Source organism: Alosa alosa, chromosome 13 (genome assembly GCF_017589495.1).
Source record: "Alosa alosa isolate M-15738 ecotype Scorff River chromosome 13, AALO_Geno_1.1, whole genome shotgun sequence".
NCBI classification, from domain to species: domain Eukaryota; kingdom Metazoa; phylum Chordata; class Actinopteri; order Clupeiformes; family Clupeidae; genus Alosa; species Alosa alosa.
In genome coordinates, this window is record NC_063201.1 from 14,630,468 (window position 1) to 14,646,323 (window position 15,856).

Here is a 15,856-nt window from a genome sequence, read left to right on the forward strand (position 1 = left end):
TCATTTTCCTCCTCAGTGTCACTGACTGGGCCAATGGATGGGTGCTTGCCTGAAATGAGCATAAGATTTTTGCACTTTCCCCATGCTTCCTTCTCTCACTTCAGCCACATCTGACTGTCAGCTGACTGCTGGTCTAGATCTGTAGCAACATGTTTTAGTTACAGTTCTTTCATTTTTTTTAATGACTGAATACCATTTAATTTGCTTCTATTAAGGCTAACTCTCCATATTTCACTATATGACCCATCGTCGAGTGTGAAGACTCTCTCTCACACACGCACACACACACACACACACACACACACACACACACACACACACACACACACACACACACTGTCCGTGGGACTCACACTGTACGTATCCTCAGCGCTATATGCCAGGCAGTCACTCTCTCTACCTGTGTTTCCAAACCAAAAGACGGCACTCGTTCACCACTCTCACCACTGCAGTACATTCAGCCCCCAATGACGTTCAAACCTGCCTTAAACTGAACTGTGAACAGCTATGTTTGCATTATGATGTGTGTGTGGGATATGATTATGTAACTACTGTGACTTGGTTAACTGTTCACGGACTGGACGTAGACTTGTTTCCTGTTCAGGTCAAAGTGAATAGTATTTATAAATTGTATTCGTTTTTTTGTTTGTAGTATACAGATACCGTTTTATCTAAGAAGATAAAAGATTTGAAACATACACACTGTTTTGTTTTTGTGATGAGTATTTTTCCTCATCTCTCAGTCCATGGTCACTTCATTCTTCATGAATGTTGGGAACTTTTAGTGCTACTGTAAGTAACAACACTGCAAAACACCACTGCTATGCACTCTATATCTGTGTACTGTATCTGTAACATATTCCTATTAAGCTTTCGACTGGGTATCTGTTTTCAAGTGATCATAGGCGAATGTTACTAATTACAATTGTGTGTGTGTTCCTTGTAAAATAAACCTTTTTGATATAACACTGGATTTTACTTAGCAGTGTGACTTCTATTTGTTCTTATTTGACAATAACAAGGAAGAGTAGCCTTCCTCTTCTATGAAAACTAATAAGAAGTTGCCTACTTCAGAATCTTAAACACAACATCATGTGGATAATTAATAAGGTAAAATGCCTTTGCACTGGCTGTTTTTGGAACCCAGGTGCTGGTGATATGCCGTGATATCAGAATTCACGAGTAAAGAGCATTACCGCAAATCACTGTCAAACCTCACAGCAAAATAAGTTTTTCGCTTTGAATAAACAATATTACACCAGTGTGTGGTAATGATCTTTACTCTTAAAATCATTTGGATAATATTGAAGCCTGGTTTAAATAAACATCAATGTTTGTTTTTCATTTATTTGTTTTTCATTGAAAACATTTGTTTCAAAACATTTCCAACACAGAGAGAGGGGGTTGGCAGAGGACAAAATGTTTTTTTTTTTGCAGATGTTTTTTTTTACAGATGTGACATTATGTCATGGGAAATTTGCTTTCACCCAAGGTTAAGTCACAATAGTCTAGGCTCCCATACCCATTTGGTTTGGATCACATGCCCTCCTCCAAACATTTCCGCAAGTTGTAGTAGGTAGAGAATAAAACAGCAATATTGAGGTTTTTTCTGTGACGTGAAATAACATAAAAATGTCTTAATGTTTCTGTTAAACATTGTAATGTTTCATCTGAGAAGGTGCATGTCTTGGTGCAAGTCTCACTGCTCTATTAGGACCAACAAAATGGATGTGTTCACTGTATTAATTATGTTTTCAAAATGTACACTATATCATTTTTCTGTATTTCTTGGCATATCAGTTTATTTCCTGGACATTGTCTTGAACAACTATGCCACTGAAATCATTCCCTTAGTTCAGAAGCCTGCTGGTTCACTGGACATGTCTATTTAGATGAGCTCTTCAGACTACACATAAAAGAGGAATGTTGGCTCAAGAATTGATCTGTTTGTGTCAGGATTTAAAGGTATGATGTCCCAACTTATTCTCTTCACAACATAGTGAATTTCTTACTTGTAAAACTTTAAAACATGCACTATTTCAGAGTTTATGAGTTTATTCAGAGTAGATTTGGTACCCTTTTCAGTAAAAATACAACTGAAAACAATTGAAAACAGCCAAGAATGCGGCAGCCACTGTGTATGCATGGGGTGGGGTGAACTTCAGAAAGGCCCCGTGCAGCTTTGTGTTCCTGAAGGTCTTCACAGCAAGCAGCTGGCACTCAACACACATCCACTTGAATCATTTCAGCAAAGCAAATCATGCAACAGAGTGAAAAACAGACTAAAATACTCCATGATTTTGTATTATGTGGATCATTTACATCATTTCAATTGTGTTTTTGCCATTTCCTAGATAGATAGATAGATACTTTATTGATCCCCAAGGGGAAATTCAAGGTCCCAGGAGCTTAAGACACCACACACAACAACATAAACAGGATGATGACAAACAAATCCACATGACTAAAATGAACAGTAAAAGATACTAAAGATACTGTACTAAAACAAGGATCCACATGAATCTACTAAGGATGTATAAATGTTGCTGATATTCCACAGATACAAAACATTTGTAACATCTATCTGGAATATCAGCAAACCACTGGTGTGGAGGACTGACAACACAGTTAAATAGCTTCATCTTTTTCCATATTCTACTCAAATGACAGGAGGTTTGTCATGTGGCGGTTAAGTAAAATGTTATGTAATTGGCACAAAAAAAAACCTTATGTCACAGGCCAGAGCCGTTCGCCTTATTCAATTTAACGTGGAATTTATCCCGAACAAAAGGCACCGCACCCCCTCTCTCTGGCTGCTGTCGAAAGCCTTTTGGTTGGCTTAACAGAGCACACCCCCAGCCCACTTGGCTGCTGGGTTATAACCCTGGCTGCTACCCCCAACACCCCCCCTTTACACCCTCTAGCCCTGGCATCTCCCTGAGATAGGACTTTATACTCCTACTCTCCTTCACCTCTCTGAACCAATACCCTCAGTGAACCTCTCCCCTGGTCACGTGTGTGTGTGTGTGTGTGTGTGTGTGTGTATGTGGTAGAGAGTGAGAGAGTATTAGATAGGGAAAGGAGAGGTGTGTGTGTGTGTGTGTCTGCACACTGTTATTTAACACACAGCAACAGAGCAAGGCCGAACTGATAGGGAGAGATCAGCTCAGAGTCAGCACAGCTCATCCTTGAACAGCTCAGTGCAGCTCATCCTTGGACAGCTCAGTGCAGCTCATCCTGAATTCCTCAAACACACACCTCAGCACTCCCGCGTAGACACAGCACCCACGGGGTGCTACTCCACCACCTCAGGTAAGCAGCAGCGTTCAGTTTACCAGTGTTAGGTTTCTAACTCCTACCTACCACATTCATATTCGAATGACTTTTCTCATATGTAATAAAACGTGCAGAGAATTCCTGTGACTGAAATATGTGCACATTAGATGGTTGACCCAGGCGAACCCTGGCTAACCAAGACCCATCCGAGCCCACAAGTATAATAAATGAAATTGTTATTTTCTAAAGGAACTTGCTCAACACATAATCTCCTTTTGACGTATTATTCTATTCTGCACTTGCAAGAAAATGCCATTCTCAAAGTCTCAGATTTAATGCAAATCTAAATAACAAACAGATTTTAGGATAATTAATTCTGTGTTGTTGGTTACTTTGATAATACTAAGTGAATGTTGGAGGAGAGGATATGTTGGGTACTAGCGCACATAGAGCTGTTAGTGGAGAACCTCTACTCTGTCTGTGTGGGAATGTTTAAACAGCTCAGTGGACGAGACAGCAAGAAAACCCTACTGACCCCATATTACATAATATGAAATACCTCACAGGATTTAAAATGAATTTTCTCTAAGCCACATTGCCTATCTGTAGATAAATAGATGTCTTTATGATTTCTATATCATTTAATTTAAAATTATATAATGTAAGATTAAAGAAAAGTATTATGGTATGATGTTCTTTAGCCATTATGACACATTTACCAGGCTTTCAAGAAAATACTGTAAAGCCATTTGTCCCATACACTATGTTTTGTACCATATCGGTACATTACAGACATGCATTATACAATTGCTAGGACGTTTAAGGTCAAACAATTTAAAAGCACCTGTTTGTGTTTATGTTTGCGTATGCATGAACATGTGTGGGTATGTTGGTGTGTGTGTGTGTGTCCAATCGGTGTCATTTGTGTCCTGGCATAAATCGACTTTTCTATTCAATACAATTTCTTCAGAGGACGTGGGGCACATAGTTACAGATTGTGCTATTCACCCCATTGCTAAAAGAGTTTGTTAAAGACTGTGACATGTATAGTATCTATCAGTGCTTTCCTGAGCAATGTCAACTCAACACCGAAGTCTGTAGGATTCTCCACAGTTCAAAAAGTCAAAAGTGACATTTAGCAAACATACAACATACAGTCAAATAAACCTGTCTGTAAATAAACAGTCTGGCTGTTGGAGTCTGCCATGTGTGACCGGCCCTTTTGCCTGAGTTACACTGAGTTACGTCAGATAATGTATTGGCCACATTAAAGAACAAAACCCCCTTCCTGATGAAGTTATATCTGTGCTGTATGGGCATGCTCAGCAGTTCCCTGCCTCTGTGTCAGATGGGACCCCGAGCTTCCTGCTCGTGGAGGGCTGGCTCAAGGTCGCCTGTGTAAGGCTGGAGGCTGGAGGGAGGGGGAGGGGGGCAGACTCGGGTCTCCTCCCCCTGCACACCGGCTCCTCACTGGCTGAAACTACAAACCGGGAAGCAGAGGATGAGGGAGAGAGAGAGAGAGAGAGAGAGAGGGAGCACATGGCTGACTGCCTTTGAAAAGTGATCTGTGCTGCCGGCCGGCCAGTGTAGGACAGACCAGGAAGCTCACGCCTGCGTAGTGCCTACGCACATGGTCAGGTGCACACACACACACACACACACACACACAGAAGGGAAGGGCTGACTGAGAATGGGAGAGGAATGGGGGAGGGAGATCAGGCTCTTCACACGCACACACACTAGCTGATGTAACCGTGAAAATGCACTAACTACAATGGAGAGACATATTACCCAGGGGACGGCCCAGAGGTAGGAACCGTCGACTCGAGGTAGGATCTGTGTGAGAGTGTGAGTGTATGAACATCGACATAGATCTTCATGGTGCTTGGGGAACTGTTTCTTGCAAATACCATGCCTACATTCTCTAATGGATTTACTTGCTTTGACCTAATTAGATTATGATGTGGGACAACAACAGTAGTGGCAAATCTAAAGAAAGTGAAGTACAAAATACTGCTTGAGAGTGTAATGTATGGAAGTCAAACTCAAATCAGAAAGTGAATAATCGAGGAGGCAGATGCCCTTGTATTGTGTGTGCACAGAGGCTGTGGTATAGTATGTGTTGTAGTTATTTTGAGCCAGCTGGGTCGCTCTCTGGCTGTTGGGGGCAGAAGGCAGTGTGGCTGGCCGGCACTAGAGCAGTGTGTTTGTGTGCGAAAGGTCACATCACCTCTGTCTGACCCACACACTCCCAGCTTTCCTTTAGTCTTGCTGATGAGCATGACTTGCAGCTAATGGACAAATGTGCCATTGAGACATGTCACAGTTTGAACATTGGTGGTTGGTTATAAGTCTGTCTTCAAATGTCAGAAAACGAGTATTGTGCAATCATATTTTTGTAATTTCAATGTTATGCAAAATATTGTCAAATGCAATCAGTCTACATAACTAGATTAGTTTATATTGGTATAATGTCTTTGATTACATATTAATCATATCATACGCACATATTAACAAAACTGGTAATGGTTACTGTTGCTTACAAAACACTTTTTCTTTCCATATTTCAGATTCATAACAGAGAGTTCCTAAGCTTTAAGAAACAATAACATTGCAACATGGCTCTTCTGACACATGTGCTGGCGTGCCTGTTTGGCATTGGCTCATGGGTAGCCATCAACGGCATGTGGGTGGAGTTGCCTTTGATAGTCAGCGACATCCCCGAGAGCTGGTTACTGCCCTCCTACCTCACGGTCATCATCCAGATGGCCAACATCGGGCCCCTGTTCGTCACCCTCATGCACCGCTTCAAGCCCGGTGCCCTGGATGAGCGGCCGGTCATCTACAGCATTGTGGGGCTGGGTGTTCTGGCCACCTTCCTGCTGGCGTTCCTGTGGAGGCACAGGATGTTTGTGGGCGACGGCGAACACAGCGTGGCGCTGCTGGTGCTCAGCTTCCTGCTGTCGGTGGTGGACTGCACGTCCTCGGTCACCTTCCTGCCCTTCATGATGCGCCTGCCGCCCCAGTACCTGACCACGTATTTCACGGGTGAGGGCCTGAGCGGGCTGGTGCCCGCGTTGGTGGCGCTCATCCAGGGCGTGGGGATAGTGCAATGCCACAACGCCACCCAGGGGGCGCTGCAGGGCAACGGCTCCCAGACGGGGAACACGTCAAGCTCTGGGGAGCTCAAGGCGCACTACCAGCCGGCCAACTTCTCGGCGCAGACTTTCTTCCTGTTTCTCAGCGTCATGATGGTGGTGTGCCTGGGCGCCTTCCTGCTGCTCAACCTCCACCCGGCCGTGGTCAGAGAGCAGCAGAGCCAGCGCTACCTCGGTGGGCCAGCGGCGGGGGTCGGCGGCGGAGAGAAGGGCGACATGCGGCTGGGCCTCCAGAATCCTACCCCGGAGCAGAAGCCCATGCTGGGCCACCTGGACGAGGACCAAAAGGTGGAGCCGCGGAGCAGCTTCGGGAAGGGGACCTACAGTCAGCTCGAGGTGGCCTTCATCTTCATGGTGCTTGCCTGGGTGAATGCGCTGACCAACGCCGTGCTGCCATCGATCCAGTCCTACTCCTGCCTGCCATACGGGAACCAGGCCTATCACCTTGCAGCCACCATGGCAGCTGTGGCCAACCCAGTGGCCTGCTTCATCGCCATGTTTGTTCCCATCAGGTATAAACTGTACTCTTTACATTCAGTAGCCACAGTGGCCTTAATATGAGTGCCTGGCGCTAATCTGTTTGGGTGATTAGCAGAAACATTAATAGCTTACTATTTCCCCTGTGGTTTCCTCCTCTGTTTGTCTCTCTGTGTGGGTCCCTGGATGTGGCTTAGGTCTCTGGTCCTGATGGCATTCCTCACACTGACTGGCACAGGCTTTGGGGCGTACATCATGGCCATGGCTGCCCTCAGCCCCTGTCCACTGCTGGTTGACACTCCCTCAGGAACAGCACTGATTGTAAGTCTCTATTTAAGACAATATGAGATCCAACAAAAAGTCTGTCATCAAAATAGTTAGTAATAAATACGGAGTGTCTACATGTATTTCCACCCCTGGTAGGAATAGCCTTGGCCACACAACTGAGCTATTCACACCCTGTGACATAACAACAAAAAGATGTTGCTCAGGGGCACAAAAATCATGGCGGATATTCTTTTTTTCGTCAGTAGAAAGTGAAGAATTCTGAAAGGCTTCGGCACTAATATCTGTTCAAATTAAGTTTTAGATTGAAAAGTTGTGTTTTATCTTCATAATCTTCGATCAGTGAACACATAGGCTACAACCGTCAGTTTGTTAGTTAACAAAGATTTCATGAATATGACGCTCAGGCCTATAAACTATACATTTACCTGCAAACACACCTCAAGTTGTGGAAGTAAATAGTGCAGTGGTCACAGACATGTTTTAGTACGGGTTCAATTCCCCCGCATGATGCGTTTAGGCAGAGTGCGCAAGTGTAGCCTACAAAGGCGCTCAATATGAACAAGAAATCGGTTCTCATTGCAACAATTAGCTAGTTCACGCAGCAGGGTATAAATACCATAGGCTACATTACGTTATACACCAGGGTACGAATACGAATAGCATCCACTTCTAATTATACATCGATGTAAACAGCATATCTTTTTCAGAGTGTCTATTACACAGCTGAGCTATTCACACCCTGTGACATGTTGCTCGTTTTTTTTTTTTTTTTACATTGTGTGATCAATATGCCAGAGTAAATGCACAGGGGTGCATATAGCATACACTGATATTATTAATAGAAACATTGCTGTGTGTACCGGGGTACAAATAGCATACACTGCTAATTGTACCAGGGGTGCAAATAGCCTTACCCTAATAAATAACATTAAAGTTCAGTTAAACTGTGTCTACAGTTCAGCTGACAGTAAAGACAAGTGAAAAACCAAGTTAAATGGTTAATTTCCAAGGAGGCAAAACTGTTGCTAACAATATTCCAGTCTTACACTAGGTCACTGAGAAGGGCTAATTTAGAGCAAACTAAGAGTTATCATTTAAATGTAATTTCAACAGTGAGCCATTGTAAGTGTAACACAAGATGGTGTACGGGTGGGCGTACAATGATTTACGAGTAATGGAAAGGGCGATATAGATATAATGACATAGATTGTTGATGTTTATCTCCCTGTCTGTTGCAGGTCATTACATGGATACTGTTTGTCCTCACTCTCTCCTATGTGAAGGTGATCATTGGCATCATTCTGCGAGACGAGGGCCACAGCGCCCTCGTGTGGTGTGGAGCTGTAGTGCAGCTAGGCTCCATGCTTGGTGCCATGTCCATGTTCCCTTTGGTCAGCGTGTATGGACTCTTCACCTCAGGGGACCCCTGTAACACGAAGTGCCCCAAATAATCTTACAGAAATGCACTGATAAGAGTTTATTTACGAGATACCTGATTAATTCCTTTTTGGGAGGCCTTTAGGTTAGCAGTTGTATAAAGTCTATTTCAAGCAGGGCTGGCAACCTGCTTTATTTTGGGTCATTTGACAGCACAAAAGATGTACAACTATTCCAAAGAATGTGATCATTCAGATCAGATGCTTATCTTCTGAACTATAGGCTATCAAAAGAAACTGAAAAACTGAAAGTCAAAGTCCTTTACTCCATTATCAGAAGTCTCTGTCAGTTGTATCAATTACAAACACAAAGACTGACAATAAGTAGGCTACCTAAGAGGACTGTCTCTCTAACCCTGGATTTTTCATGTCTTTACATGATAGTGCTTAGTAAGGTCATTCAACAGATCTGAAAGTGCCAGTTACACACATTGGGTAATTCCAGAACACTTGGTCAAAAAAGGTTAAATGGTCGAAATGTCAAAACCTCATCACAGTTACTGTTACTAGCTGAGAGCTACTGTATAGTGCCTTAATTTATAAGTTGTTATTGTAAGGCTTAAAGCTATATCATTTAACAGTTTACATGACCATGTTTTATGATTTTGTGTGTCTTTTTTGATATTTGACGTATTTGCATATATGTTGTATGGTTTTTAAAAAAAATAAATAAAGTTTGTCATGGTCAAATTTGATTCCTTTGTTTCATTTGTAAAGTTGATTTATGCTGATGTAGTGTATAGCCGTTCATTTCTGGTATCTTCTTCACTGTTTCAACTGACTAAATTACATGTTGCTATACACAAAATAAAATATATACACACACACACACACACACACACACACACACACACACACACATATATATATATATATCTATATATATATATATATATATATATATATAGTATTTCTTTGATTATATAAATGCATTTCCTGTTACTGAAAAGTTCCCTGATCTTATGTTGTGTGCCACATTCTCCACAAGGTGTCACTGTAATCCATAATATAATACTCCAAACTGAATCAGACTCTGTCTAACCCTATGGACAGAATTCTTGGATTACATGCACATTTGACTGAGGTACCTTTTGAATGCTTTTTGAAGAAAAAACAAAACAAAAATCTCTCCTCAAAAACACTAACAAAAACCTTAACGTATGGCTGATTGGTGGATTAAAGTATTTCTAGGACCTCCAACCAAAATTGGAGTACAAGGTATGCCCTTGGAAGGGGAAAAAACTCAGAGCTTATTGAGTTAAAATATAGCTTTCATGATTTATGTGATATACAGACTAAATTAAACAATTGAACTCTGAGTTAGTTTTGGTACTGAACACTGGCCTGAAAACTAAGCTACTCCAGGCTTTGAAATTCTACCTAAAACTTTTGATCATTTGTTCTAAAAGTAATGGATATTTTGAATTGCTTTATGCCAGGATACATTTATTGTGTATTTGTGTTCAAAGACTTTCACTCTCCAAAGGCCATGGCGATGTGCTTTTCTTATTGCGAACCACCTTCTTCCTCTTTTCCAGATTTTCTACTTTTTCTTTCTTTCATGTATTTTTGCTCTCATCCTCCTCCTCCTCCACCTCATCCTCCTCCTCTTCATCCTCCTCCTACTCTCTGTGTTATAGAGAGAGAGAGAGCAATGTGTCACATTACTCTGGGGTATTTCCTCTGCTTGCAGCTGGAGTCATGTCTGGATAATTTCCCCTGAATGCCTGACCAGGCAGACTGACTTATCTCTGAGTTACCTTTGCACTCGTGAGCGGCGCCCGCAAAGGTCTTCCTTTAGGGGGGAGGTGGAGGTGGGCGGTGGTGACCACAGCTTCTGATTCAGGTCCCTATCATGGGTCTGGCTGTGCATCTGTGTTCACCATCAGGATTGCATCTCACACACATTCACACCCACACACACACACACACACACACTCACACACATGCACACAAACACACACGTACAGTCAGAGATCACACTCAGGCTCTCCATATATTTTGTGTCTCAGATGGTCAGAGCGTTGAGTCAGGCTTCGCAACTGAACTCACCACCATTCTCTGGGCTAGGAGGTTCCTCTGGAATGCAGGAAACAAAGTTATGCGACCAAGCAGACAGCAAATCGTTGTAGGCAACGGACTTACTCCATCCAATTTGTGATTCGACTTCTACATGACATCATACTACTACTGCAGGAAGTGCAAGCCCTCCATCACTGTGGCTTTCTATACATCACCATACTATGCTCTCTGTTTGTGTGTACTAATGAATGTCTGTCTGGTGTGGTGAACTGTGTTTCTTATACCTCCTCTCTCTCTTTTTTTCTCTCTCTCTCTTTCTCTCTCTCTCCCCTACTTGTCTGCTCACTCACTTAGGGTCCGTGCGTATGGCAGACTTTTGTGATCGTAATTCCAATTTAAAACATATGAGAGGGAAATCCTAGCACTTTTAATAGCCAGGGCCTGGTTGCAGAAATGCTGGGAATGGTTGAGTTTTGTGGAAGAGCCAGGAACGCTCAGGTCTCGTCTGCAGTTATGTAACTGTCCTCCACCCTCCCTCCATACACACACACACACACACACACACACACACACACACACACACACACACACACACACACACACACACACACACACACACACTTTCTCAGGGCTGTCTGGGGCAAGCTGAAGGTGGCTGGAAAACGTAACATCTGAGGATGACCACAAATATGCCAAAATCACAGACATATCCCTTCTGAAGAGAAGAAAACCTGTAAGTTAAGTGCATGGATATCACAGGAACTACGAGTGTTTTATTGCCCATGTGGACTTAAGAAATGTGGCACTTCAGAAGTGCAAATGAACCCTTTAACACAGTGATGCTCAGGATACTGTATCCCCCTGGCAGACGGGGACACATGGATCTTATAGACACCCAGAGAGACTGGAGGATTTATACGATTGGGTCATGTCTCTTATTGTCTCAGTCTTTGGCTGAATCTTGTGTGTGTGTGTGTGTGTGTGTGTGTGTGTGTGTGTGTGTGTGTGTGTGTGTGTGTGTGTGTGTGTGTGTGTGTGTGTGTGTGTGTGTGTGTGTATGGGGGGGTTGAAGCACTGGGAGTGAGAATGAGCTCATTCTATAACTTCTGACCCACAATGCTGCTACTCTGGGGTGTAAAAATATCTCCTCAGTAGACCAGCCTCAACCAGAAGAAGTCTTGGTGTGATATACTTACACTTCTAGAAGTCTTGGTGTGATATACACTCACTTCTAGAAGTCTTGGTGTGATATACACTTCAAGAAGTCTTGGTATGATATACGTACACTTCTAGAAGTCTTGGTGTGATATACGTACACTTCTACAAGTCTTGGTGTGATATACGTACACTTCTAGAAGGCATGGGTTGTTGTTTGGCTGACTGATTGACTGATGATTTGTCTCTCTGTCTCTGCTTCATAAACAAATCTGACATCGGTTAGCTTTTATTTGATCTCGATGTGGCAGAAAGTTTGTGCTAGTGTGCTAGGAACGGATTTATTTGTGAGTGGCCCACTCTGTTTCTCTTCCTCTTTCTGATCTATGTTGGGACTCCAATCACTCCTCTACTCCAATCATGCATAACAAACAACACAGTGGGCAAAAGGGAAAGTGAGAGGGAAAGGGTGCCAGCGACACCAGTCTCTCCTCTCAATTCAATTCAATTCAATTCAATTCCGCTTTAAATTCATATTCAAATTCAATTCCGTTCTTAAAGCCCAGAACAGACTGATTCCACATCTGCTTCCCATCTGGTAAACGCACAGGCCCATATTCTAAGGCATCCAAGTCATGTCTTTAGTCCAAAATGAGAATCTTATTTCATTCTAGCTATCAGAATGTAAAATCAGAGGTTGAGCAAAAAGCACACAGCAGTTTTGCAGTTAGATATTGTCCCAAGGTGCTGACTGTAGAGACCCAGGGACTGACAAGGTGCTTACTGTAGAGACCCAGGGACTCAGAAGCAGTGGCCTCCTCCACTGGTGAGCGGTGCCTGGCTCACAGCACTCACTCAGTCAGTAATTACTGACTCGTCTTAAGTGTTCTACGTAGGTGGCCATTTCCATGCATTTATGAGCAGCCGTGTCAGTCAGGCTGGGATTGATGTTTTAGCAGAGGGAACAGTTTCTTGTATATTTTAAACAGGATTGCAGAGTAATAAGATCCCAGCTACTGGAGTATGCACTTTTTTGATCTGACAGAGAGTGAAGTTGGTGTGCCCTATACTCGATACACACAGACACACACACACACGCACGCACGCACGCACGCACACACACACACACACACACACACACACACTCCTACACAGAGTTGTGAAATCTAGCTTCTGTTAACATAATAGTTCACTGTCAAAGCTTCAGTGTGCTACATGAAGACTGTGGGGATTTATATGAAACAGAATGTCCGAACTGTGGTCAGTGTAGGAAATACCTCGATGTTTACTGCGCCGCAAAACGTGAAGGCACTTCCTTGCAAGCCCTCTGCGATTTCTACAGTGAGGGCCAGGAGGCTTGCTATTAAATAAAATCGATTTGAAACGGACGGCAAAATATTTCAGATCGCAAAAGTCCGGGAGTGACAGAACACTTACGGCAAGGGATACTTTTTTGGGAAGTTTAAAGGATAGGTCAACAGGCATGAAATTTGAAACTAAATTTGTCCCAGGAGAAATAACTTTATAACTTTATTTCTCCTGACACAAATTTCATGCCTATACTGACCAATCATTTTAACATTTCCTAAAGTAACTTTCAAAAAAGCTTTATTTCTCCTCACTGGAATTCCTATCGTGCTACTCTGTCTTGCTTTCTGCTTCTACAGATGTAATATTCTGATGAATATTGTCCCAAGACATGAGTTTACCGGCACTAACTGTCATTCTCGACATGATGGATTGTTACTGTAAGCTACTGTGTTTACATCCTTCGTCTCCAAGCTTTCTCCAGTCTCTCTGGACCTGGGCCCTCAGGATGGGGCGGTGTTGCCAGGTCATCCAAGGGTCATCCTTGATGTCCATTAGAGAGGCTACTGTGTGTATTATCTGGGCAATGAGGATGTCGGCCCTGTAAAAAAATAAATAAAGTGGATCATTACTCTGGCTCGCCCCCACCCTCCTGCCAATCAATGATGAGCGATCATTGAAATAAATAGATGGACGTGCCCATTTTCTCCGGATCCTTCTCTCGGAATCAGTGTCAGGGGGAATGAAGAGTGAGTGAACAAGGAGACAGTGGATGGCTTAAAGGCCTCTGTAATTGTCTAGACATCATCTCCTGCAATGCCAAGATGATCTCTGCTCTCTCTCTCTCTCTCTCATGGGTGCTTGCTCACTTTCGCTCACTCTGTCTCCCTCTTGCTTTTAAACCATTAAGGTAACCACAAACACACTTTTACGCTGAGAAGAACATAGCTGTGCTCTTCATTGAGCTCCACAAAGGAGCAGGTTGCCTTGAGTGTCCACTCCAGTGTCCAGCTATACGGTGATGCACGCAGGAACCTACATGGCTTTCCAAAGAATCCGACTTGATGTCTGTGTACAGGCTTGGGAGACTGCATGGAGGAATATGGTTCTGGACACTAGTACAGATTTCACCAGGGTATCCCTTCATGGTTCCTGCTGTCTGTATCATACAGACCTCATTGGTTTTACATGGCCTATTGACCCCTTTCCTCCCAACCTTTGCCAAGAGAGATGGGGCTGAATAGTTGCAGATGGAAAATAAAACCGTGCAGATATTTCCACGACATCTGGATGCCTTTTAAAGTGTCTTTTTACATCTTTTAAAAGGTGATTTGTCGAGGGGACGGCCCAGATATGACCAGGCTGAGTGGTTACCTGGACTGGACAGCTCACGCCATAGGCTAGGGGATGTGTGCAGACAGCACACACACACACACACACACACACACACACACACACACACACACACACACACACACACACACAGACAGACAGACATCACAAACCTCCCACAGACATTCAAATGAATGCACAAACATTTCACTCACAGTCATGGTGCTCATGGCACAAAAGTTTCACTTTTCCAGACAATTAACCAGTATGTGACGTTAAGGAAAGAGTGGCACGACAGGTACGGATTCAAGACATTAGTCAGAAGAGGCATCAAAACAACTTATTTTTATTCATTAAATGCTAAGCATTTTTTTTTTAAAGTGGAACATTGATCATTGATCAACACTTTACACCAACATCAGCTGGTCTGACTTGAAGTGCTGGTTGGTCTACTATGTGTTATAGTAAGAGTTGCTCTGAATTTTAAAGAATAATAGAATATAAACACAAAAACACACAAAGAAAACACCCCTACGTCAAAAATTAAAGATCTCCTGGAAAAACAAGTCCGTGACGGGCCAACATAGGTGAATTAAAAAAAAGGTGCCAGGAAAAAGAGGCGTGACTGAATTTGGAGCGTGTTATGGGTGCGTTATTTTTGGAATGCCACGGGCCCAGTGCTTGGGCTATGGGAGCGGTGCCTGGGCCTGCCTTCTGTCACCATGGCGATAGGAGTCCTAAAATGTAGCGGAGTGGAAAAAGTCTGCAGGACAGACAGGTGGTACTCCAGAGAGCCCCGTGTGACGCAACTCAGTGTGTCCTAGTCCATCCTGTCATCGTTTCATCATCCCCATGTTTCGCCACCCTGGGAAAATGGGCCAAAAGTTCTGGCATGGTGCTAGCCATCACTATATGAACAGGGACCTTGTGCAATGGTAAATATGTATGTCTCCACTGTACTGTAGGAGAGTTTGGACAGAAACAGCCCTCTGTGTCCTGACTAACAAGCATAAATATTAAGGAACATTAGCAATACAGCTGAATTGGGTATGCTTGTGTCAACTGTGTTTTACTGTAGTGCACTAAAGTGTTTTGGGGGGGAAATAAATAAAACGGAAATATAAATTTATAGTGACACTCGAAACTGTGGGAAACTATCTACTTTCACACTTCTGTCAGACAATACAGTGCATAGACACTGGCTCCAAAACAGCTTAATTTATATGGGCCTACTATGTGTCATATGTGTACGGCTAGCAAGAGGAGATTTATGCATCGTACTGGCCTGGTTGGAGCAAATTATATCATTCATCTCTCATCTAATATTCTGGTGCAACAGACACAGGAAAGAAGTGGCACTGGTATCACACACAGATATTTAAATAATTGAGTTTTATTCATCCA

The 15,856-nt window shown here is 43.1% G+C and overlaps 1 protein-coding gene across 4 annotated transcripts; it reads left to right on the forward strand.

The window, feature by feature from the left end:
• Nucleotides 1–3,166: 3,166 nt before the first annotated feature.
• On the forward strand, nt 3,167–9,315 carry zgc:91890 (solute carrier family 52, riboflavin transporter, member 3-B). 4 transcript variants are annotated; one of them, XM_048260908.1, is made up of 4 exons: nt 3,167–3,312; nt 5,847–6,946; nt 7,109–7,232; nt 8,438–9,315. In XM_048260908.1, the coding sequence occupies exons 2-4, from the start codon at nt 5,895–5,897 to the stop codon at nt 8,648–8,650; spliced, it is 1,389 nt and encodes a 462-aa protein (XP_048116865.1). In that variant the 5' UTR covers nt 3,167–3,312; nt 5,847–5,894; the 3' UTR covers nt 8,651–9,315. The 4 variants fall into 4 exon arrangements, with proteins under 4 accessions (XP_048116865.1, XP_048116864.1, XP_048116867.1 ...); XM_048260907.1 differs by lacking the exon at nt 3,167–3,312 and adding an exon at nt 4,988–5,105; XM_048260910.1 differs by lacking the exon at nt 3,167–3,312 and adding an exon at nt 4,988–5,085.
• Nucleotides 9,316–15,856: the final 6,541 nt, after the last annotated feature.